Source organism: Triplophysa dalaica, chromosome 19 (assembly GCF_015846415.1).
Source record: "Triplophysa dalaica isolate WHDGS20190420 chromosome 19, ASM1584641v1, whole genome shotgun sequence".
Taxonomy (NCBI): Eukaryota; Metazoa; Chordata; class Actinopteri; order Cypriniformes; family Nemacheilidae; genus Triplophysa; species Triplophysa dalaica.
The window spans coordinates 5,704,067-5,730,937 of record NC_079560.1 but is presented as its reverse complement, the minus strand read 5'-3'; the positions used below and the strand labels follow the sequence as shown (position 1 = coordinate 5,730,937).

General features: G+C 37.5%; 1 protein-coding gene across 1 annotated transcript in view; it reads left to right on the top strand.

Annotated features, from left to right (window-relative positions):
- The first annotated feature begins 820 nt into the window (after window positions 1–820).
- The window catches only part of sfswap (splicing factor SWAP), a 76,733-nt gene continuing 50,682 nt past the window's right edge, over window positions 821–26,871 (top strand). The window contains exons 1-10 of the mRNA XM_056731363.1: window positions 821–1,152; window positions 2,901–3,064; window positions 6,661–6,792; window positions 8,643–8,722; window positions 13,796–14,024; window positions 14,765–14,871; window positions 17,276–17,426; window positions 22,914–23,193; window positions 23,284–23,454; window positions 23,578–23,671. Of these exons, the coding sequence (XP_056587341.1) occupies window positions 959–1,152; window positions 2,901–3,064; window positions 6,661–6,792; window positions 8,643–8,722; window positions 13,796–14,024; window positions 14,765–14,871; window positions 17,276–17,426; window positions 22,914–23,193; window positions 23,284–23,454; window positions 23,578–23,671 (1,602 nt within the window). The 5' untranslated portion in view covers window positions 821–958. The remainder of the gene's footprint in view (window positions 1,153–2,900; window positions 3,065–6,660; window positions 6,793–8,642; window positions 8,723–13,795; window positions 14,025–14,764; window positions 14,872–17,275; window positions 17,427–22,913; window positions 23,194–23,283; window positions 23,455–23,577; window positions 23,672–26,871) is intronic.

The window sequence follows — 26,871 nt, the reverse complement described above, 5'->3', positions numbered from 1 at the left end:
CTGGCTTTTTGTCTTCTGAATTATTGTTGTTTATTTCTGCTGTTAATTGTGACTATGTTTTTGATGTTATATTTGTTCAATAAAAAAAAAAAAAGTCCGCGATCATTTGACTTCCGTATTCTGACACATTTCCTAGTGAAAAGGAATTTCAAAGGACACAATTAGTGGGCGTTTTCACTGCGAATTGATTGAATGTATAAAAACCATCTATGTATAAAAACAGCTGTTGCAGTTGAGGGAGGAGTTAACGGATGCTCCACCCAAGCCGTCTAATTTACGTAGTTTGATACATAGTGCTTTTATGTAAAGCACTTTGAATTATTGCCCTTGTGTATGAAATGTGCCATATAAATAACCTTGCCTGGCCTTGCCTTGATATGGATAGTCATTTCAGGGCGGAAGAGCATTTTCAGATTTTAATTGAAGATTATGAGGGTACATGAATTAAAAAAACAACTCCCCACGCAACGGTTAGGTTACCTACAAAATAAACATTTCGTTCTTGGATTTCGATGAATGTCTCTAATGTAGTATTATAAACTGGTGATTTCTGTTACTTTGCTGTTTAGTAAAAGACCACAGTTGAATGTAATGTGGGACAAGCGGACGGCTTATTTCAACTTTCACATTCACATTTTCGACTTGAATAATAGCAATCTATGTAAAATATAGATATTTTTAAACATCGTAAGCTAAACATAAAAATAATTATATGCAAGTATTTTACCAACTAATAAAACAGCCCTGCGTTAATTCTTAGCGCGAACACAAATAAACGAATCTGCGACTTTGAAACGCAACGCTCCTCAACACGCCATATTTGATTTAGCAGGATGCTACGTGTTGGAGTAATTGTTAGCTAGCACACATATTTCTATTTTTCGTCTCTAAAAGCAATGTTCGTGCGCTTCTAAACAACTTTCACTCATTTCGCGTGTCTTGAGGAATACTGTAAGGAATGTATCGGCGCGGGGGGAGCAAGAAGGATAATACTAAGCCAGCTAAAGAGCAAAGCGACAGCAGCAAGTATGCGGAGCTGCTGGTGTTCGGCTACGCCTGCAAGCTGTACCGGGACGATGAGAGGGCTGTCTACCACGAACAACGCAAACACCTTATCCCATGGATGGGGGACAAGACCATCATGATCGATAGGTCGGTTTAACAAACCTAATGGGAATCATTACTTAACCAACTTAATGTCTTCCAAAGGGGACCACGTTGGATGTTGTTGTTTTGCTGCACAGGTGGAGCTGATGGCATTGTGTTGTTTACAAATGTTTGCAAACATTGAATAAAGGATACTTGACAGATGACAGATCTGAGATAACGTGCTTGGATTGTGATTTTTGTCAGACGAAAATACAATGACAGCAGTAAAACATGTTTGTGAGGGGTTGTTTTGATGCAGAGTGCAGGCCCTAGGACAGCTAATGTTAGGCCTTATATTATAGTTATTATAATATATATAGTGCTTTGCATAGATCATTTTACCATACATCATATTAATAATAAGGATCTAATGTCCAGGGCATGCGAGATCTCTGCTTCTCAACGCACTAGAGGATTTGCTGTGGTGACTGCACATGCAAACAGGTGCATCTTATTTGGAGTACTATTGTTGCATCTATAATATTAAGGAATAGTTTCCCCAGAAAACAAACTATTGTTACTATGTTATTTATTCCCCCTTTTGTTTTTCTAAACTGTCTTGAAGTTCTTTTTTATGTGAAACTATTTTAAGAAATGTATATGCCGTGAATGGTGACCACAGAAAAGCTATTATATGGTTTTAGATGACTGAAATAGCATGTTATGTATTGTATTGGTCTGCCTTTTACATTTCAATGGTATTGAAGACACCTTAGCGTAGTGAACATCTATAGCCATTACTTACCATCAGATTGGAACAGCAAATAATAATTTTCATTTTTGGGGAAACTGTTCCTTCAAATGCAAACCACAGCAAATTCAGTTTAGGTTAAACTGTGAATTAGCCTGTGCATTAAGGTGGTTCTGACATGCAATACAATGTGATCTGTGGATTTTAATTTGGACAATTCCTTTTCTCTCCTTGTTCGTACATCCAATTCTAACTGTTCTCTTTCAGGATGGGAATTTGTTTACTTTTGTTTTTTATGTTTGTTTTAATGACTTCACCTTTTCCAGTTCAGTTTCAACAAAATGAAAATCACACTTAGATCCAAGAGAAATGCAGAGCGTCACACTTAGCAGTTTGTTTTGAGCCACCTTAATCTGCATGGACCTGTTTCTTGTTTCCAATGTGTATGTGTTTGTCTCTCTATCACGTAACCCAGAACTTATTTCCTCAGCAATTAAGGCTAAGGGGTCCCGACAGGCCCCGATTGCCACCTCATCGACCACTTCTCTCTTTCGCCGAAGAAACTGGAACTGAGAAGTGGAAAACAGGAGCGAGCGCAGGAAAATTTCCTCCGTATGGGTTCTTACGGATAGGTATTTATGTGCTCGGGCTTGTGTGGATGTACTTCTTTTACAGTATTTTTTGGATTGATGATGTCTCAAAAAGTCTCAGTTGAGAAAATTGGAATGGTTTATTGAACCGTGTAAGGTAAGAGGAGAGTTGTTGTTTGCGTTTACGTCTTTACTCAGGCTTGTTGCGTCTTTTTACGGTTTTAGTGAAGTATTAGATGGATTTAGTAAGTTTATTTTGCAAGTGCACTCATTTCTTGCTCTGGAGTGCATCATAAAAGCTATTTGCTGCCCAGGTCTTGCAAAAATCTTGTAAGCACAGTAGCATTTTGTTTGAAGAATGACGGAATATACACGCAAAGCCTTTACGTTTCCCCAGTGTGGTGAGTATTTGTTGCATGGAGATGAACGATCATTTTCTCCCACTTTTAACCACGTGTTTCGTATTGCAGGTACGATGGCCGCGGTCATTTACATGACCTTTCAGATTACGACGCTGGCTCGTGGAATTGCGACTACAAGTTGTCGGAGGAAGAGGCCAGGATCGAGGCTTTATGCGATGAGGAGCGGTATCTGGCCATGAACACAGATCTCCTGGAAGAAGAGGCCAGGCAAGGTAAATGCTTTGCTTGCTTGTTCCATGTTTGGCATCTCAACAGTGTTGACAGAATAATTTGAAAGGCTGAGTTAAATTGTAATTCCTTGTTCGGCTCATGTTGAAGCCTGTGAATGGGTTTTTCTAGAGGGGAAAGTTGAGTTTCAGCTCAGGCGCTGCAGACATGTTTGATTGACTGGTTTATTGTTTGTTTGAGGAAACTGTTGTCTGTCATCCAGATCCGAGTGCTTCTGCGTTCTTTATCCTTTTAAAGCTAAGCAGCGTTTGTCAGGCTGAAAAATTCACATTTTTCGGAATGCATTCAGACTTTGAGGGGACACTGCAGCTTTTGCACTGTGAATTATGTATGAATCACATTATACTTGGTTTCATACAAACGTGTGGAATCCATGGCACATATAATGCATGTTCTTATTAAAGCAGAATTAACATTTAACATAAATTGTTGATGTGAGGCGGATATTTTTATTTTATTTAGACTTTTTTGTATTCTAGATTATAAGGCATATCATCATAATTTTTAGAACTCTACATTTCATGAATAAATGTTGTTTTTTAATAATATAAATTAGGGATGCACCGATATGTAAATTTTGGCCGATAACGATAAGCGATAATTATTTAACATTGGAAGTCGATAACCAATATATTGACCGATATACAGTACCCAAATATTAATATAAAATTCTGTAACACTTAAACAAAAGACAAAAGTGGACAACAGTTTTTATTGCAAAACATGTACTGAGGGAAACAAGGTATACGTTAGTTCTCTTTTTCCCCCTGAAAATCATGTACCAAGCCTACTTTACACTAGTTAACGATTCTTTAACCTTCAAACTTCCATGGTATATTTAATAAACAAATTGTCGATGTTCTTCCAGAAAAATGTTTTCAATAGCCACATGTCAAACAGGTCTCAAGACAGTAAGCATTCAGACAGAAGTCTGATTCAAACAATATGTTTTGTTCCTATAATTTACACATTGAAATAATAAATATACACATCATAAATACTGTATGTTCCTTCATCAGCAAAGTTTTGATAAAAGCAGTAAGTGAATGATTACGACAGAAAGACAATACTGTACTGTATTTTAACTGCGAGCAGCCTGCAGATGAAGTAGTTTAACCAGAGCAAATTATTTCAGATTTATTGGTTTTAATATATCGGCTTAAATTTGATTATCAACCGATAACATTAAAATAAACTTATAACTAACTAACTAAAAATCTAGCACTGAGGACCCAAAGAAATCCGTTTTTATTTTTAATAAACCTGTATCTTACCAGTACATTTTCTGTTTATTTTGATTTTAGGTCTTCTTAAATTTCAGTAGTATTGTTTAATAAAGTCATATTTTTTTGTAATAAGTATACATTTTTACTAGCACATTTAATTTAGTTTACAAAGTTAAATAATATACTTCTTTTTGGTCAAATTTAAAAACATTTTTGTATTATTATTCAAGTTTTTTAATGCAACTTTTAAAAGTACTAGATGTTCAGTCTTAAAGGTAAAAAAACAACATTTGTCCCTAATTAAACACACTGTAAAACAGTACAGATATTTGAAAAATATGCTAGAGTAAAATACTTCTGTCCATTTCCAAAAATTATACTACTTATAATTTTGCCTCATCTTTATACAATATTTCTTATGAATAATAACAGCATACATTTTTATTAAAAGTGCCTGGTGTACAGCACATTGTTAGAAAACCAAACTAGTCTTTTATGTTTTGACTACTCCTGGGAATTAATTCAGTCTGGCACAACATTAAAACTCTTACAACACTCTCTTCTACAAAAACCTCAGCAGGTTAAACTGCTCTAAAAGTATACTTCTGTGCTTAAGAGGCACGTTAAACATGTTTGTAAAATGGAGGTGTAGATTAACTGGTAGTGAAATATGGTGTCCTTTACTAATGGTGACAGAACGCGAGTCATTTTCTCTCTAGTCATTATGTTGATTCGCCCTTCAGGTGGAGACCTAACCTTATTAAACAAGGCTATTATCAATCTGTCCACATTAACATCCTTTAAGATGTAATAAAGCATTTTGGGTGTACATTGGCCTGTCCTTGTACCCTTTTCTGTTTTTTTATATTTTGTGCATTTCTCGATTAAAGATAAGCACACATGGTGCGTGCACAATTGGTTGTGCACATTTGGATGAATGTCTGGGTGCACCCTGTTGTGTTTATGATGGAGATAAAATAAAGCTAAATTTGCTTTTCAGAGGGAAATACTAGTTCTTACAAGGTGGCAAGAGAATAATGATCATGTTAACTGTGTTAAAGGAAAAATTAATCTCAAAATTATGCAATTTTTTACTTGCCCACATGACGTTCAACATGTTGTAAGACCTCCTGGCGTCTTCGGAACACAAATAAAGATACTTTAGGTGACATACGAGAGATTTCCATGGACATCATGGTTATGGTTGTTGACAAGCTCTAGAAAGTAGTAAAGACATTGTTAAATGGTTCCATCCCCTCATAGTGGCTCAATGAATTTTTTTTTGAAGCAACTAGAATACTTTTTTTGAAAAACAAAACAAAATAACGACTTTAATCGATATATCTCCTCTGTCTTAGCATTCACGAGATCACTTTGATGCATGCGCATTTGGGGCAGACGCCGATGTTCTGACTGACAACCCCGAAGCGCAACTCTCTTTACAAGCAGACACATGCTGTGTATATAGGCTGATCTTCTCATAATGTCTGATGATTTCGATATTGAGAAGACTTTTTTTGCCCAACCGAATGCGTTCAAGTGATCGTGTGAACACGCACATAGACTGATAAGAGAATATATTGATTAAATTATGGTCATTATTTTGGTTCGTTTTTTGTACATTAAGTATTGTCGTCGCTTCAAAAATATTTTTTAGCTACTATAAGGGGATGGATCAATTTAAAGATGTCTTTAGCACTTTTCTGGACCTTGACAACACAGCTATAACCATGATGTCTATGAGGAGGCCTGGAAATCTCTTGCATGTCACCTAATATATATTTATTTGTGTTCTGAAGACGCGGGGAGGTCATGATGAACCTCATTTGGGTGAGTTAAAAAATAACACAATTTTGATTTTGAGATGAACTTTTCCTTTTAAAGGGATAGGTCACCCAAAAATGGTGTCCCAGACTTTTTCAGTTACAAACATTATACAAATAGCTTCTTTTGTGTTCAGTGGAAGAATAGTATGTACTAAGGTTTGAAACAACTTAAGGTTTCGTAAATGATGACAGAATTTTCATTTTTGGGTGATCCTTTAATGTGTCAACTTGTTTGTGGCTTTAAGACAGACACTTTTGAGACGCACTTTTGTGTTATTAAAGGAATAGATGGTTGAATGAAATGACCACGACTGAAGTATGAAAATAACTTGAAACTTTAAAATTGTGAAAGTTTATGAAAACTTGGTGAAGCACACAAAGGATTAAACAAAGTCTGCACATGTAAGCTGAATTGATCGCTGAAAGTTGTTAAAAGAATACAAATAAATGCTTGGGGAATATCAACAAAGCGTCATAAATAATTCAGAGGTTTTTCGCTAGATTACAATTTGTCTCTTTTACTTGCAGAGGAAGAGTATAAAAGGCTGAGCGAGGCTTTAGCTGATGAAGGCACCTACAACGCGGTGGCCTTTCGGTACAGCGCCGACTACTATGACCCGTCCCAGCCCACAGAGGAAGATGAAGCCAACAAAGGAACAGGTAAGAACCACACAAGTTCAGACACCGCACAACTTCAGAAAGCCCACACTGGTTTTTAACTAGTGACTGTGTGTCTTTTTGAGGAGGTTTCTGAGAGAAGTATATAATATGTACCATAAGTGCCCAAAGAAATCCTTTCGCATATGAGTTTCACAAATGCTCTGGGATAGGACAAGTTAGTTTCCCTCAGGTCAAAAGAGAAGCGTTTTGAAGCCTCTAGGTGGTTGAAAGCTCAAAGATTTGTTAAAAACGAGGGAAGCAGGTGGATTTGCGGAGACTGTTAATGACCGGTTAGGTCCAGCAGTTCAACACTAATGCAAAGCATCAAACTCTTTGACCGAGTGCTGTTTGAAAACTGAATAAGAATTTTAGTTTGGACTTAAAATTCGGTGACAAATTAGTTTATAAAGCAAACAGTAATTACTCTTACCTGCCTGGTTTCAGAAAATGTGTTATTCCATCCATGTCTCATTGCTCGTATTCATAGAGCCAGGTTGCAGATGTTAATCTTTTCATATAATTTTTTTATCTAAATTGTGAAGAAGCTGAATAGAAATCATGCAGCGATATACACAGAAAAAATCAGGAAAAGAGTTTTTAGCATTAAGTTTGGCTTCCATTTGAAAGCATTGTCAACCAAGGAGCGTAAAGCAAACATTTTTATGAAGATAAGCTGTCAGGAACGAGTCTCTCTCGTACAAAAGTATTGCACTTCTATTTATGGTCGTCTTTTGTCACCATCTGTCACAAATTCATTAATGTTCATACTCTTGCCGTCAGAGGCTGTGTTTATGTTATAATTATTTCAGATGTTGCATTTGTTTGTCCCTGTGTTTGTTTGTTTAGTAAAGAAATTTAATTTGTAAGAGCAACCAACTTGGTTGCCGCCTGTGAAAGTAACACCTTGGGCACTTTGTATCTCCTTTATTAAATTATCTCCCACACTACATTTGACTGTAACAAGGGCTGATAGAACAGACGAACAGTCTTGCAGCTCAAACTAATGCACTAGCCATGTGTATCCATCTCTGGTCTCCCTTCAACATAATTCAGCATTAAATATTCATTTTGTTTTAACCTGTCCCGGCCAATTTTGGAGAAGCAGAGGGCAGGAGCAGATAGAGAGAGCAGCAGTAAACCGTGCTGACGGGGCTTGTGGCGTCCCCGAAAGTTGGAGTAACACGAAATGAAACTTAAAGTGCCTCCAGTACTTTAGCTGCAGTTAAAGCATTGCAGATGCGTGTGTGTTTTATTGTTTCATTATATCTTCATTCTATCTTTATTTCTTCATCCCTCTTGCAACAATTCTGTAATGCTGCTGAAGGGATAGATCACCCAATAATAGACACTTTGCGTTAAGCTCCCTTGTGTTGTTTCAGATATGACAATTTTATGACCGATCTTTAAAGCACAGTGGAAGTTGTTAGGTAAAATAACGACTTAGAAGTTTAGTCACTGTTTTATTCAAGTGAGTTACACAAGTTAAAGGAACAGTTAACCCAAAAATGAAAGTACTATCTACGTTTACTCATCCTCAAGTTGTTTCAAACCTGTATACATTTCGTTGTTCTGATGAACACAGAGAAAGATATTTGGAAGAATGGTTGTAACCAAACAGTTCTTGGTCACCATTGACTACCAAAAAAATTGCTTTATAAATGTGGTTTGCATTATAGGAAATGTCTGATTAAAATAAAAAAATACAGATTTGGAACGACTTGAGGGCGAGTAAATGAGACAGAATTTTTATTTTTCGATGAACTTAACAAGAATCACATAATATATAGTTTATGGCACTGGATTGGGAGCTCCTGTTCCACTCCGATGTTCATTTTCTTCCTCTCTTTCAGATCAAGAGCCACAAGAGGAAGAGATCGAGGAGCCGTTTGTGGCGCCCCCTGGCCTTGTCATTCCTTCAGACGTAGAGCTGGTGAGCTGGTGATAAAGTACATTTAGTGAATTCTGATGTTGGATTTTGGATAAATCTTATGACTGGTTTTGTGGTTTAGGGTCACATTTATGATGTTCAATGACAGAATTCATTTTTGCGTGAAACTATTCTTGTGTGAGTTGTCGCATGTGACAGGTCCATAGTCATTTGGACAAAAAGTATGTTCTGCTCATATCTGGACTAAGAACAGATCATTGGTAGTACAGTGCACAATAAACATGGACCTGCTTTATCATCTGCTGGTCTATCTTGAGGTTTTAAGGTTAAAATCCGCTCTAGGTAAAAACAAAATTAAAACAAAAATGATGCTCTTTCCCGCATAAAAGTGTACAAAGTTCATGATTTGTTGCCAAGTCCATCAGCAGAATTTTAATGTTGTAATTTAAATATTTCCGTGATGTGGAACTAGTGGATTTTGAGACCGCAGGCTCCATTTGTGTCGCTTTTGTATGTTCTAATTGATGCCAAAGGATTTCAAAAAAGATTTTGATGAACTTGGATGCATTTAACGATACATTTTGAATGCGTCATTGGAAAATGTAGACAGAAAGGTTTTTAAATGCAGTCCATTCCTTCTGTGGGCTCTTAGCGCGGTGCTTGACTGATAATAATCACACGGTAGCAGCAAATTCATCCTTTTTGCAGGGATTCAACTCAACAATGACTACGTTTACATCTACTCTGATATTGCGATTACTTCGAATGCAATCATTCGAACTAAAGCCAGCTTTCCTGTAGCTTAGTGGTATAGTATCATGCAATGTAAGTCGCTTTTGATAAAACGTCTGCCATGTAAATAAGAGTTTTAAATAATAATAAAACATGTCAATGGGAGCAAAGAGTTGATCTCATGTCATGTAAACATGTTAATGCGATAAAGTCCTTACTCTGATTATTGGAAATAATCGCATTATTGATGTGCATGTAAACGTAGTCAAAAACGGTCCAATTCATCCAATTGAATTGCGGTTTTGCGTTTACATTTTTTTGCTCGGTATTACATTTTTTAAGGCTCTGTCCGTGCTTGTCTGTATGCTGAGCTAGATAAACGCATCCCCAATATCAAATGGCGAGTGATGAAGCGAGACTACCTGCAACACAAGAAGCAATGTGCTGTTGTCGAGTATAATGCTGATGTACAGACGCGAGCTGGCTTTATTGTATGCCCGTCGTACTAAAGTGATAATGTCCAAATTTGCCACATCAAGAATGTATTTTTACACTGCATACGGAAGCAGCACGTTCGCGTTGCTCTCAGCACATGCAGCAAGAGCGTCTCTTCTAGCACCATGCCAAAGTCCATTTAACGAAAGTCAAGCCACTCGGGTGCCTTTCAGACAGCTATCAACGTCTTCGCAAGAGCGCCTCCAAGCAGCTATTTAGCATTGAATTTTTTCTAATTTATGGCAATGGCAGTGATGCACCTTTTATTGTCTTTGGCCTTTCCCATTAAGCGCATGTTTACTTCGATAGCAGCAATCGCAAGTGTGTCATTATGTAATTTTAATTACTCTGATGCACAAAACCTCTTCAAGAAGCTTATTTTACTGGCGTGCTGATGAACAGTAAACCAAAACTGCTGTGAGCTGCCAGTGTAAATCTAAAAATTGAGTTGTTTTTTTGCTTAAAGATAATTAAATAAGAAAAGTTAAATAAAGAGAACTTCACTTTTTTTTTTTAAGTTTTCACTGTTCCTGTCACATAAGCATAAAACAATCAAAAAACACTTTAACGTGCCAAAGCCATCAGAACTGAACTGAAAACCCTGGGCCATAATCCAAGGTCCGTATTGAACCGTTGGTGAGCTGTATTGTTGCATCCCTAGTATACGCTCATGGCGAGCTGTAAAAAGTTGAAAAACCCCAATCCTACTCTTTATCTTCAATATGAAATCATGAAATCCCACATGGCCATTCAGCTATTCACTTTTCATAATTTATTCAGATATTGATGTCGGAGATCATGTGATCTAAGGAGTTGCAAGACTAATCGACTAGTCATCGACTAGCTCCTTCTAGTCGACATTGGAACAACAGTCTAATACACGAAAAAATTACACAAAATGTTATGCTTAAAATTACTTTTACTTTAATGTTTCTTTTAAAAACCTTTTAAATTACATACTAAAACAATGTTTGGAAAAAAATATTATTAAAAGTCTTTAACGTCCGATCTAGCATGCGTTTCCTTTGTGCCAATTGCAGCACACTCAGAGATGACCACTTGAAAGAGTTGTGGGAGTGTTTTGAAGGAGGAAAATGGGTATGTTTTACGCAATATCATTTACATCATATCAAAGTGGCATAATAATAATTTCACTGGAGCCATATGTAACCATACTGTATAGGGTTCTTATTGATGCGATGCGGAAAATGCGGACGGAAGCACGGAATGCAGGCATAAAACAAACAAGTAGATAATGATCTAAAACTACATACAGTTATGTTTACAATTACTTAATAATAAATATTAAAATTTAATATTTAAAATGCATGAAAGACGGACTGAAGTTATTTGATGGCAGAATGAGTTGTAAATGCAGTGAATGCATCTTGAGCATACTTAATAAAACTAGTTTCAGATGCTAGATTCACAGAACTTTGAAATTTCTTTGATTATGATGTTTATCTAAAAAAAGCGCTTGAATAAACATGATTGCTTGGCACTGTTATCTGTGTGCCCTTGCAGAGTTTGCACAGATTCCTCAGACGGAGTTATTGTTCACAAACAGTGAGCTGACTTTCATCCGAACAGAATGCTTGCATTTCCTCAACAAGAACATGTGAAATAATATTAACATCATAATCACATGCAGACTTGAGTGTTTGGCCTATGTATGTTCTATAAATTATGCAGTATGCTTTATTAGCATCTTTTTTATTCGCTCTGCGCAAGTTTGATCCATTGCTTTCTGTTCGCTTTTTTGTTTACACACATTGCTTTTGTTTATAAATAATAAAAACATGATATAATTTAGGCAATCTTGTTTGTTGACAGGCTATAGGCCCACCCTAATTATAACTTGTAGGCTACTAAAATTACGACATATTTAAAGAAGTTATGTTTTTTTTATTCAACTTCATTTAAATAAGCAATTAATGAAACATTTGTTTTTAAGCTTTTAATACATTTTTGTTACATATTTTAAGCTTCATGATTTCAGTGAAATTAACTAAAATGTAATTTAATTTGATTAATAAAATTGTATGGAACTTTAAGCGTCTGAAAATACAGACTGAAAGGAGAAAATAAAATGGCTTTTGTATTGGCTACATATTTTAAGCCCAGACACAGACCAGCAAAAGCAAACAAATGCTCACTGTGTCAGTTCTTGCAGCAGCTAAAGCGATCCAGTCAGGGTTGGCGCATCAGCAAATGCAGAAATATTAATGATCATAATGTAGGGAAAGTGGAACACATATGCCTGTTTTAGCTACATTAAATATTCAATATGAACAGTTTGATTAATAGCCCACATTCTTGAGTCTTTAAAATGTACTACATAGACCCTACGCAAAGTTTTTGGACCGCCTTCTGGGCCTTTCCTAGTCTTAGACTAGTCGACTACACGGTCACAAAATTTTCCTTTAAACGACTGTCAAATTAGTTTTAGCACACATCCCTACAGTCTGTTGCCTGTAGTGCATTATTCGAGTTAATACATGTTTCGCTTAAATATACAATGTGAGTAATAATGCCATTATTGAGCGCACCGCCAACCGTGCTCATAAAGTGCCCCGCTTGTAATTAATGCTTGGACCCGAAAACGGTATTCCTCACGTCGCCACTTAACAAGCAAACTGGTATAGAACACAGTGGGCTATAAAGATCCTCCCTTTGTATAACCAGTGTTCACACAGCAGGACTAATACATCTATCTGGACAAAGCTTTAATATCAGCTGAATCCCTCATTTGGAAATCTATGCAATCACCAAGTTTTTTTTACCATGCCTGTGGCATGAAGAAAGTTGATCTGGCTGAATTCTAGAGCTCAGAAGCTCTAGAAATCGAGCTCAGAACTCTTGATCCTCTCCCTTATCCTATTAAACCAGGGATTTGTATGCACTTTCTCAGCAAGGTTATTGGAAACATAACCGCATAAAGATTCCAGTGGACCACTTGTTGAGGAAACATACTGTGATCACAAGAATTCTGTCGTTATTTAATAAGCTTCACCTTATTCTTGGAAAACATTCTTTTTGTTTAGTGAAATTCAAAGAGTTGTTCTCTTTGATACAGTAAAAGATGGGGACCAGAGATTTATGTCACTATTCACCTTCATTGTATGGAAAGGAGCACTTTGGAGAAACTATAAATGACTCAACATGAAATCGTGTTAATGATGATAGAATTGTCAATTTCATTTTTTGGTGTACTGTCTCTTTAAATTCTCAGGCTTGGAAGAACCCAATTAGAGTCTGTGAGGTTCTTTGAAGGGGCTTGTGAATTATTAATGGGCAGCTACTGTGATTACCTTGCTCTATTGTGAGGCACATAGCTTGAAGCACAGAAGGAATCAGATCTGGAGGCAGAACGTAGGGTTGTTTATCTTCAAATTACCAAGTCATTATTTGACTCTCTTGGACCCCTGGGGCTTTGAAAGCGATGCATCCTCTGTTTACCTGGACAATGGGGCTAAAGAGCAGCCCTTTGAAAAGTTCCTCTAATGTAATATTAATGCATTGTTCTAATAAAGGACCACAGTGACACTATCAGAATCATTTATTATTTAAAATACGTCATTGACTTAAATCATTTCAACACATGAATATGATTTTGCATTGTCTGTAGTATGACAGATCTCTGACTAGAGATTTGTGACTTTAAATTTGCATAGGTAGAGTAGAAATGAATTAATGAAGGTCCTGGCTAGAATCATGAAGCACACCAAATCTTATGCATAGATCTCTTTCTGTGTGTGAGAAATCTCAGGGCCTCCAAGTCATTGATGATGAATGCTCATAACATTTTCATAACCAAATTTCTCAAGTTAATTTGTTCATTTGTCAGAGTTTTTCCCCTCGTTCACCCTCGGGTTCTTTACTTTTCAGCCGGCGACCACCAAGACGCATGCCATTATTGAGCGCACCGCCAATTTTGTGTGCAAGCAGGGGGCTCAACTTGAAATTGTGCTCAAGGCGAAGCAAGCAAGGAATTCCCAGTTTGATTTCCTGCGGTTCGACCATTACCTGAACCCTTACTACAAACACATTCTAAAAGCCATGAAGGAGGGAAGATACACGCCGGCATCTGAGAGCAAACAGGATCAGCAGCAACAGGGTATGACTCTGTTACTTTGAAACACAATACACAGAACGTAAAAAAGAACACTGTAAACCATGTCACAAAAAAATGAGTTGAAAAAATGTATTTCATATCAATTTATATAAAAATCATATTGACAGATTTTGTATAATTATAATAAAAATCTATCTTACACATTTTGGATGGAATTTGGGTCAGTACATTATATGACTTCACGTTCTTCAAAGAATTGTATATTAAAATGTATTTTTTTTTTAAATGGGAACCGGCATTTTACTATCAAATTGTTTCTAATTTCATATTTTAAATGTTTCGAAATGAACGGCATAACAGTGAGTAAATTATGAGAGAAACAGTGAACTGTTCTTTTAATAAAAAATGTATTCTACGCTTTATGATTGATTTTTTTTATTTTTATTAAAGGGATAGTTCACCCAAAAATGAGTTTTGTCATCATTTAATCACCATCATATACATTCAAACCTGTATGGCTTTCTTTATTCTTCAGAACACAAACGAAGATATTTTGAAAAATGGTCCACATTGACTTGCATTGGTTTTGTGTCCATAAAATAGAAGTCAATAGGCATCAATGTTTTTCATATACCAACATTATTCAAAATATCTTCTTTTGTGTTTCGCTGAAGGAAGAAAGTCATAGAGGTTTGAAATGAAAAGCGGGTGAGTAGATGTTGACAGAATTATCAGCTATCGGTTTAACAAACAAAAGTTAACATCTAAACTCTTTGTTTTAGACTCAAAATCGGACGACTCGGATTATGACGATGACGGAGACGGAAACTATCTCCACCCAAGTTTATTTGCCTCTAAGAAGAGCTCTCGTCTGGAGGAGATAATAAAGGTACCGCTTCAAACAAAGCACATACTTCTCAGGAATATTAATACACCCTTCTGACGTTTGGTCCTTTTCATACAGATGATTAATCTTACATCTAATATCACGCTGTCATACTTGTACTTATTTAGCTCCCTGCCGTGCGTCATATGCTTAAACATCTACTTCTATTCAGTGAACCTAACAGCCCATACACTGTGGCTACTAAACTGTTTTTCAAATTCCATGTAAAGTAACCAATTGTTCAAAGAGTACATTTCTTAATGTATATCCAATGGCTGTTATATTGTTATATTTCTTGGCAGAACTGGGCCTGATATCAAAGGATCTGACATCAAAGCATTCGCCTTTTCAAATATTTGTTCAAAATGAGGATAGGAAGTTCTCATCAGATTCGTAATGCTTTGATTTTCTTGATTTCATATTCTGTATGTTGAGCTTGAGTTGCTATCTGTCAATTTAAAGAGAGCAATACAAACAAACAGAAGCAATAAAAGCTAATATCTTATCTAATTTGGTATCCTAAAAGAACACTCCAGCTGTCGTATTGAGGGTATAAAGTTGCCTTTCACTCGCAAAGTTTATATAAACTGCTTTTTTGGCTCATCGAACTTAACAGTGCTACTTCCAGGAAGTATAAATGTGAGTGTTCAGTTCGCAAATCTTACTCTTGAGAGCCCTCTGAACGTCATGATTTCCCCTGGATTAGTCTACCTGTGTGTCAAATTCTACCAGAATACAGGATTTATGCCACCCACGAGTTATCCTGGATTGATAACTTCGCAGAACTCAAATAACCAATCATGCTTAATGAGGAAAGCAGCTTTATCAAACTGACTCAACCAGCAGAAATAAAAGTACATTTGCATCAGGGTGAAAACATATTGTCCCCATTCTGTCTGGCCTGAAGCATGACTTGTTTTACTTGATCTCTAGCTTTATCTTAGATACATAGTGCTCATTGGTTTTTACTTACCAATACATTTTAGTCTCCATGAAATAATTGAAAGGTAAATGAAATTTCATTCTCTCAGAGCTGTTTGTTTCAGACAAAGAGCTCATTTAATTGGAAGCTTGAAATAGGAGTCCTTGAAAAATGCTTGCGGTTGATGAACAGTTGTCTCACAATAGTCCAGATAATTTGCTTGTAGATGGCTCTAGAGGAAAGAGATGGTACTGCAATTTTATGTGACTTACGATCATGTGCTCAGTGTTTAAGAAATTGTTTAACGTTAGCTAGTAAATGATGATGGTATTTTGTGTAGACTAACCATTTAAAGGGGAGGTCTGGTGGATTTTCACTTCTTTAAATTTAGTTAGTGAGTAGTATAGCTGTTTGAGCATAAACAACATCTTCCAAGTTGCAACAAGAATCACTTTTTAAACACTACAATCAATGGCTCGTTGAGACTCAATTAACCTTTTCCTGGGTTAGTGACATCACAAATCCCAAAATTTACATTGACCCTCCAGCCTGGAACAAGGATAGGGTAATGGGCTGGAGGTCTCTACACACAATCTAAGTGGTAGACCAATCAAAAAAGACTGGCTCAGCTTGACCAATCAAATCGTTTCTGAAGGAGGGACTTCATAGAACCAGGAACTTAACAGCCAGTTTTCTGAGAATCGAGATGACTCTGTAAAACACAGGTGACATATGTAATATATAAAGCATTTTTTTTGACAATCGAGACATGACCACCTATTGTTAAGCATATCATAAACACAATAAACACTTGGAAAATAGGCTAAATAGGACCCCTTTAAGTATGTACATACAAGTCTTCAGTCAGAAAGCAGTGGACCAGTAAACTGGGTTTTTAAGACTTTTGTGGAAAACTGGACTGGTTGAAGACTGGACATGAAGTGGAAGACACAAAAAAAGTGCTTAAAGGTAATTTCCGTTGAGGAAAGAATGAAGTCTGGTGAAGTGCTTGCTCAGCAGAAGCTGCGTTCATCAGCTGTTCAGACATCTGAAAAGAAGTGAGATTGCAGGCTAAGGTGAAGAAACTGTTCTTGCAGGAAGGTAACAAGCTGAAGTGATTACAGTTTGCCAAAGTCCATAAAGCTTTTTGGCTCATAGGCTTGCCGGCGTGTCAAAAGTCAAACTTACAGTGGTAGACAAGCTACCTCAAAGCCTTCAAACATAGTTTGATCCTGCCGAGAAGATAAAGGACAAAAGCAGCCAAAGTCAAAAGAAAGATTGGCAAATCTGCCAGGCTTGGAAATAAGCGCCCCAGAGCCACCTTAAAAACTACAGCGCAACACCCCAAAAAACGCTGGGTTTAAAATCCTGATTTATTGACGTAACCTGATCACATGGTGCTTTTGCATGCAAAATAAGTTTTTGGTTCTGTTTTTTCGGAAAGTAATATTCAGTCTATTTACCGCTCTTGTGCTTGTGTTAAAGCCTCTGCAGGTCATCGACCCAGATCACCCTTTGGCAGTGCTGGTTCGAAAAGCCCAACAAGAGAGGAATGGTGCTGCAGTCATGGCAACCAAAATCGAGGAAGAGCATCAACCTTCAACGATAGCCACGCAGGCAGAATACACCTCTGACCGTGAGTATGGCCTTAAACCCACAGGTGATATACAGGATCAAAATAAAAGTGTTGAAACGGCTGTTAGAATCTTTGAGATGACGCAGAAAGATAGCTCAGTAGAGAGAAAGTGACATCATAAGCTATTATGCACCAAAGCATGAGAAATGGGGCATATAAAAATGATTTATGCAAATAAAAATAGCAACTGTGTCTTAATAGAGGACTGATGTAATAAACAGTTCTGCTACAAAGTACAGTGAACATATCTGAATTTTAAATGCTGCAATAAACCAACTAGTGTACCTTATGATATTGCCTCGTGTAATAGTCATTAAATTAATTGCAATTTAATTGTTTGTGCATAATTTATAGATGAATTTAAAGGTTGTTATTCTTTCTTTTCCTAATAGATTTAATTGAGATTTGAATCACCTTGGGGTGGTTTCCCGCACAGGGATAAGTTTAACCCAAGACCAGGCCTTAGCTAAATTTGGACATTTACGTTGCTTTCAAAAACATGTCTTAAAAACAAGCATTACATTTATGCATCTTGATGCAAAAACAATGGCACTGCTGTATCTTAAGTTGTGTCAGTGCAAGCAGTTTTCAGTTTAGATGTCTCTAACATTTTATTCTATTCTAGGACTAGTCTTAAGCCCTGTACGGGAAACCACCCCTAAATGTTTTATAACAAACGCAAATCTACTTAATCTTTACATGCCTATAAAGCATTATTTAATTGAATATAAATCATACGGGACTAATTTAAATGTTCATGTAGTTATCTTTTTTTCTTTCAGCAAAAAGTTAACTAAAACATCAGAAACAAGAAAAGATGCTTTATTTTCAAATGCCCAAAAATACAGTGGTAACACTCGTATATCGCAGTTAAAGTCATAGCCATTATCGTGATACAACATTTATACTGTTAATTGTCTGGTCAAAAATGCTTTGTTTGGTTGACGGCATATTTTGGATTTCATCAGCTCAATATCAATGAAACATCTTTTGAACCCTGTGCTGCCACTAAGTGTGTGTGTGTGTTTAACAGTTTTTGGATGATGTAAATTCTTGGCATGCTGGTAAGGGAAGATACATGTCCTTTTTAAAGAAAGCCTGTGGGTGAGGATTACTATCTCAAACAATTTTAACGATGATTGATTTTTTTTGGGTGTCCTTGAGTGAACATGGCAGGTAAGCTGACCCCTCATTGTGAGCAAAGTTCATTAAATTAATTACCAAAGTGGGCAGACTGCCCATCGCATCCTTCCTATTTTAGGTCAATTCTAATTCTACAACGTTAGGCCAGTTTTTTTCACCACCGGCTCGTGAATTGAGTCTAGCTGTAAGATTTTTCCTGCCAACACTTGGAACCATCCTTTGCCAAATTACAAAGCAAAGCAGCGGCAAATTTATTTTACCCCTGTGAATAATTGCAGGGTTTTGTCCTTGATGCCTAAAACTTCCATTTACGTCCAGTCGTTCCTTTCTCTTCCAATCGATAGGATTTAAAGGTATTTTGTCGAACGAGCAATTCCTCTTTTATTGGAAACTGAGAATGTAGCACTCAGCTGGTGAGACACACTCGAGCTTTGAGCGCTGATTTGTCTCAATTAGTCTGACTGAGGAGCTCTTTTGGTTTCTTGAGGAAAATGCAGCAGGATTACGGTGACGAAAGACCCTCGACGGCCAGTTTTTGAAAAGAAAAGCTACTTTGAATGCAAATGTGTATTTTCTACGATTAACAGCATAACAAAGAGAGGTTATGTTGGCTTAACCACAGTCGTCATATAATCTGAGTCCAAATGTGAGGGTTATTTTTCCAAGCCTCCGGCCTGTATCTGAGGTTTTCTGTGTGTTTTCTTTAAGGCGTGATTGGCTCTCGTCGTTGAAATTTGGTTAAACTTTGTCCCGTTTCGAATTTGAATTCATTCATTTTTTATATATATTTTAGGCCGTTGCTATCAACCCGAGCCCAAGTTTCGACTGCCTGAGACAGTGAAAACAAAATTCCTCTGGTGGCGGAACATTTTGGGGCTTCTAAGAAATGCAAACTCAGCTTGAGGTACATGGCTGGCTGACCTCGGGAACCGTGCGGTCATAGAACGTTCTGCTCTATGCCTATTGGTCCTCTTCGAACCATGCATAGTGCCCACCCTAGCCTAACATCAGTCCAGCTTGTCCTTTTCACAACATCAGAACAATTCTCATTTCACAAGGGTTCAGTAGACCTCATAGATCCACAATGATATAGCTTATATGATTTATGCAGTGTATAAACTATGTTGTCAGATGGGAGGTGCAACTTTATGAACTCCTCAGTTACTGGACCAAGCCTGCAGATTACATTGTCTTTTGTTTATGCGACGAGTCAACATGTGATGCAAAACGCTGTTTACTTCATCGCAGGGTTATCTTTAGGTGACTTTGTTGTGATGGATAATGTAATGCCACAGCAAAACACTCAGTTTTAAGTTGTTTAAGATCTGCAGTAGTGTGGCTCACTTCTTTGTCCAGGGGCCGGTTGCATAACCTGCTCAGACTAGTTTTAGTAGTTAGTCATCAATTTTTTTGTTCCATTTTTTCTTCATAAATCAGTTACAAAAAAGGGAGATTGGGGTAATTGAAATATGAATATGAAGACTGATTAGCCTAACTTATTGCTAGTCTGTGAGACTAGTCGTTAATACGCAGTCTAAGATTAGGGGCTACGTTTATGCAACCGGGCCCAGATTGGAAATAGCTTCTCATCATTCATGTCAGTCAAAACCGGTTGAGTTTTTGAAAATATACTGGAAACTAATAATTTTCGTGACGTTTGGACATGTATTGAACATTTCTTCATGCAAGAGAGCTTGATATGCATCCGGCTTAGGCTTTACCTCGTGCCAGAGAGAGTTTATAATGTCCGTGCTTTGAATTTGCATCGCACGAGAGAGCTAGTGATGCGCCAGAGAGAGTTTTATCTCGGGCTTTGCCTCAAGCCAGAGAGTTTATAATGTTGAGTTTTCATTGCAGAGTGCGCTTATGATACGCGCGGCTTGGGCTTTTCCTCGCAGGAAGTGCTATGCGCGTTTAGAACAAGCGCCTGAGTTTTCGTTTGGCAATCAAGTAATAACAACGCATGCGGGCATCAATGATGCATTTGGATGAATGATATTGACTCATAGCAATAGTTTACTTTCTCTCGTTTAAAAGGTTGCGGTGGTAAGTAAGAAACAATTTTGCCAACTGCACTGAACTTAAACTCTGATAGAATGCTTATTTCAGTCACACATAACCATTTTCTAGACATGTAAGCTTCAGTTTTTGTCAACAATTCCAGCTTGTCATGGATAAATGCGTAATTACCCCGCCCCTCGATACTATCGTGTATGGGCGATCCACAGGCTGGCAAAAGAACGATCTGAATATAGAGAATATCGCCTAACACTAGTTTAGTTTGCTTAGTTGTTTTGTAAGGTTTCAAAATGTTCAGCAGAGTGTATTTGCTACATTTGATGCAATTTGAGTTCCTTCTGGAATTCAGGAATGTCTGTTGATTCTTTTCTAAATCAAGCTTATCGTGGGAAGAGCATGATTGTCATTCTGCGGTCTTTGCAGGGATATTAAAAGCTTTATTTTATTTGTTTGTAATGTAAGGTGTGATACATGATTGTTTAAGGTTGTTCAGGATGGTATTAAAGGTGCTCTGTGTAATTTTTTTGGAGAATCTACTGACAATAAATGCAATATAATATAAACATGTGTCTTCAGAGGTGTATAAAGACCTTACATAATGAAGCATTATGTTTTTAATACCCTACAATGAGCTCTGTATTCTCTTCAATAATTTGATTTCTCCTCACTTCTTTTTTTCACACGTCCTTATAGATTTCTTTAATTTCTCTTGTAGTTTTCAGTCTTTTTGCTAAGTTCTTATTGGCTTTATCAATCTCATACTTATACGTCTTATACTCTCTCTCTCTCTCTCTCTCTCTCTCTCTCTTTCTCTCTCTTTCTCACTCTCTCTCACTCTCTCTCACTCTCTCTCACTCTCTCTCTCTCTCTCTCACACACTCCCATCCTCTTCTTTCAGCTGTCTTTGAAGTTTGGCGGCAGTCAAACAGAATGTTAAACTCTAAATGAGCAGACTGAGTCCATTGGTCTCTTTTAGGTCGAGAACGGCTCTCTATTCAGTTCAGTACACAGAAGTACCCAGGAGATGGCGTCACTTTAATTCCACTACCTTTCAAATTCTCTTTCATTTCATTTGTAGTGTTTCATCAGCACCGGAACGCCCACAGGTTCAAGGCTTTTGCTGTAGTGACATGCAGCGCTTTATCGCTCACTTTACCCTGCAAATTCTGTGGTCTCTAACAAACTTGTGTGACTTTGAAATCCTGCAGACTGTTTGAAATGCTTTTTTTAAATTATATTTATTATATTGACGGCTAAGCAAATTAGGCTACAAAGACAGGATGTGAGCCTCAAACCTGGTGTGCCACATTTATGAAGTTTTAGAGGTTGAGAGTTCGACTTATCTCACAATTCCCAAAATCTGTCTTTGTGTTCCTTTTGTTTTTAACAACATGAGGTTAAATGCATTGAGTTTTTATGTATGGATGAGCCATCCCTATTATGCCACACACACATTCAATTGTGTTGATCTTAAAGGGGTAATATGGTGCGTATACGTGTTTTTCTATGTCTTTGGTGTTATAAGTTGCCCATGCATGTATTTGACACGTTACATGAAAGTGTCGGAACTAAAGATGCATTTTATCTGAAAGCGAATGCTATGTCAGTTCAGGGTATGATTAGACTAAGACCACCCAAATGTACACGCAAGTAAGGTGGGCCTACCTGTCAGTACAATTACTTTGACCATATTTTGAACATCAGGTTCCAGAGTCGCTACATTTCCGTTACACGCTTGCAGTATTCGACCAACCACTACGCACTAGTTAATTGGCCAATCATAGCACACCTAGCTTTTCTGAGCATTAACAACGGCTATGAGAAATCGGACACCCTGGCTTTAAGCAAAGGCTGTGTTTTTTGCAATCATGTAACAGGTAAACTACATAAAATTAGACCGCAATTATGTTTTATTTGGTTTTGTTATTTATGTTTATTTACTCCAGCTCAGTAGGAGGATAGATTAATCCTAATGATTCATGATGGGGCAGAACACACAAAGGCATTTTTTCTCTCTCCTTGGCTCTCTTTTTATCTCCTACTTAAAAAGGAAAATTAATTATGAGTACAGCGATCTAGACACAGATTATTTCCATTTTTAATTTGCATCAACAGCGGTGTTACCTCAGTGCACATTTCCTGGCCTTTTAATGAAAGCCGACACGACCAGTTCTTTTCGCCCACAAATACAAACAGTTTCATTATGATAATGTGTCTATACAAGTACATGTATGGGGCAGATGAACTACAATTTATAATCATGGCAATTTCATGTGAACCAGAACTTATTTATATATCTATTTTCATTCATTTTTCTCTTTTCAGCTAATGTCGCAGCAATGTACTACGGGTACTGTATGCTGCCCGACGGTACGTACTGTCTGGCCCCGCCCCCTCCTGGGATCGATGCCAGCGTCTATTACACCTCGATGTCCACTAGCACAATGCCAACACCTTCCGTGTCCAGTCCTCCCCCTCCACCTGGCACCGTACCTTTCTTGGATCCTGCGGCCGCAATCCCATCAGCCCCTGCCACAGTTCCTGTCACAGTGACGGCTCCTGCCTCGCTCTACAATTCCGCCCCTGCGGACCCTCCTACGTCCAGGTCTGCATGCCACTGTTATATTTCTCTATTCTGTTATTGCCTGAGCCCTGCAGAAACAATCCTGTATGTGTTTTCATTTCAATCCCTCAGCTCTCGGCCTCAACAAACCACCAGCGCCCCGCCATCGACCGCAGCCACCCCTGTCGCTGCCATCATCCCCCCACCTCCCGACATCCAGCCTGTCATTGACAAACTAGCCGAGTACGTGGCCAGAAATGGGGTGAAATTCGAGACCAGCGTGCGTGCCAAAAACGATCCCCGGTAAGCAATTACGCTTCAGCTCGTCTTTCAGATGTGATAGCCTCATCGCTGATGTTAGATAAGTGTAACCTGCAATAATAACTATAATCCTTTTTGCGTGTGTGTGTCTTTTAAATCCTGAAGATTTGACTTCCTGCAGTCCTGGCACCAGTACAACTCCTATTATGAGTTTAAGAAGCACTACTTCATGCAAAAAGAAGGCTTAAGTGGGCAGGAGGTAATATCATATTTTTCTATTTAATAAAATCTTTCTTTTTTAACTTTGTATATTCATTAAATCATGCCTTGTTTGTCATCTGACCAATTTAACTGTCATCTGACTAATTGAGGATTCATCAGCTGTGGCTAATGGTTTCTTGTGCACTATTTTCAAGAAGGCAGGAGAGAATGCAATTCAAACACAGACACAAAATCCAAAAATTACAATACATTTTTGAAAGAAGAACATTTAAGGTAATGTAGACAAATTAGAAGTCAGTTTGGTAAACAGATTAGCACCTTATGGTCCTCTTTAGTCATGTAGAAACAGTGCAGTAATGCGATTCAGTATAATGGCAAGTCAATAAGGCAATTCGGGACAGTGTAATATAAGGTCAATTAGTAAACACTGGAAGTTTTGTGCAGTCGATAAAGACGCGGTTTGCTTTGATCCCTGCAATGCTTTTTTACAGATGTATTGTGGACGGAGATGCTGCAGTTATTTATCGGAGCATAAATATTATAGGATGATAATTGCATCTGTTTTTAATCTGTTAAAATTGGCATGAACCTTCGTTCTGTTCAGCCTTGTCAGTCGATTGTCATTGAAATGAAATTTTAATTAAAAAACGCTGTAGGGAAAACAGAGTTGTTAGACGTATACACATGCTGCATTGATATGTATACTGTGTAAAGATGGGGTAACACGCAGTTTCTGCAAATTTCATATTAATCTTGAGTACCTGCACAGTAGTATTTTATACTTCATATCTTCGAACAGTATTTAGTTTGATCACATTTATAAAAGAGAGATACAGCTGTACAATTATTTCTGGAAAAAGACAAGCTGCTGACAACCAGGGGGGTGGAACTGCAGCACGAGCACACAATACATCATCGCATTATCCCTTCGTGTTGTTTACATTATGAACTTATGTGCTGATTGCCAACAAAACACAGACATATGACTTAGTTTGACTTACCGTGTTGGGTTTTTAGTATTGGGACCATGCCATTTATCAGTTTCAAACGATTTCCAAATCCAACATTATATCCACCGTTTATAGAACATTCATCATCCAAATGCAGTGAGCAAACAAACACAGCTAAACTTCCATCAGCTGTGTGCTGTGGCATTGATGGGCGTGCTCTTTATCTCACGCTAGTGCGTGGTTGTGCTCATTCGCTCGGAGGATGACACTTGGGTGTGCTTGTCTGGGAGAATGGCCAATGAAAGGAATAGGATTAAGAAAACGGGGATCCAGACTTATAAAAAACTTTCCTAAATAAGTTGGAATGCTGGGGTAGTGTATCGAGCACAGAAATACTACATCATACATCCAACTCGTTTTTTTAACAAGTTGACCATGTGACGCATGAGAAGCCGGCACTTTTAACAGTGTAAAGTCTGAATGCGTGAAATAGCATGTTACTCCATCTTTGAAAGCATTCTCCATCCCATTTGATCTTCATTTACTCACCCTGAAGTTATTCCAAAGCTTTTCAAAAAGATATTGGGAGAATGGCTAGCAAGTGATGTTTCTGTGACATCATTGACTACCATATTAGGAAAAATGAAAATGGTTGTCAGAGGTACCCAGAACTGTTTGGTTTCCTAAATTCTTCAAAATTTCAAATTTTGTGTTAAACAGAACAAACAAAAAATTATACAATATTTTTTTTCTACTATAATAGTCAAGGATGTGCTGAATTTTCATTTTTGGGGAGTGTCTCTCCTTAAATTGTCATTTGACCTAAAGAAAGCACCAATAAGTATGGACGTAATCTAAACCCTACTTTCTGATAAAGCCTTTACTAACATTTTCCTAGAATCATCTTTGTTTTCTATTTGTGTTGCGTGTCTAATGGTGATGCCGTAAATCCATTATTCCTGTCATTACAGACTATTAACTCCCTGGTCATTCTTAATGGATTGAGAGGCAAGATGGACTTAACTGTTTAGCTGTGCGTTATTGAATATGAAAAAAGATATCGGTAGCGAATCGAATTAGAATCTCCTCGTAAGGCCCCGGTTAATGCAAAATCTGGTTAACAAATAGCAACGCTTGATGGACTAACCTGATGTTTATCATTAAAGGGGGCGTGTAGATGAAAGCATGCATTAAACGAGTGTTTACCCCTGACTTTTAACCTATCTTCAATTTGATGTTTTGTTCGTTGATGTGATCTAAACCATTACATTTCCTTAGAGGATAATGTGGCAGTTACGGACATGATTATAAGTGCGGTAAATGGTGGCAGAGTAAGTTAATGAGGACTGAGTTAGCAGAGCCTTTTTTTTCACCCTCTGTGTGTCAGAACACTTTGACTTAAAATCCTCCCTCTCTTAATGAGACCACGTCGCTCTGCTTTTTTGTTCTGTGTTCAGATTAGTCTGTGTGGCTTTGTGTGGCACCTCTGTGCGCCTCTGTTGTGTGGTCATTGCTGTGAGCTAAGACCATTTGATACCTCACATTTTTTTTAAAGGAAGTATTTCTGTTTCTTGGAAGCCTTTGTGACTCAGGAATTGTTTTGCCGTTAGCCCCTTTTGACGGTGCGTTCAAGTCGTGGATAGATTGTGTTTTATGAGCCAAGTGCACCTGAAATCCACCATAAAGTTGTGATTACTAGTGGGGATTTTCTTTAAGCTTGACGTTCTGAGTCATTTTAAGAATTATGGTGGAGGCACATTAATATCAATTATAGGACATTTCAATTGTTGACTGTGCAATTTAATGCATTTGTATGCAACATATAGATCAAGTGTCAATTACACATCATATGTTGTTTTTCATCTTGTTCCAGTAGACCTAAAAATCTTTGGTTGAAAGGAATCTTTGTTAGTAAAGGATTTGGACTACAGCATGTTCTGCTGGTTGTCTGTGACTGTGATGGTGGTAGACGTTTTGGCCTTGGAAAAAATTCTGCATTATTAACCCTCGTGTCGATCAAAACCTGATATTTTGAAAAATGTCTTAGTTGTTTTGTGTCCATACACAAATGTCAATGGGGTCCAATCTTCTTGAAAATATCTTCTTTTGCCTTGTGCCGAAGAAACTGCCATACACGTTTCAAATTACATATGGTTGAGTAAATGACGAAAGGTTTTATTTTATTTCGGGCGAACTATCCCTTTAACAAGTCCTGTGGGAAATACATTGAGAGACTAATTAGCCTATTTGTGTCGTCATCGTGTCCTGTTTGTGTTTGCACTAGTGT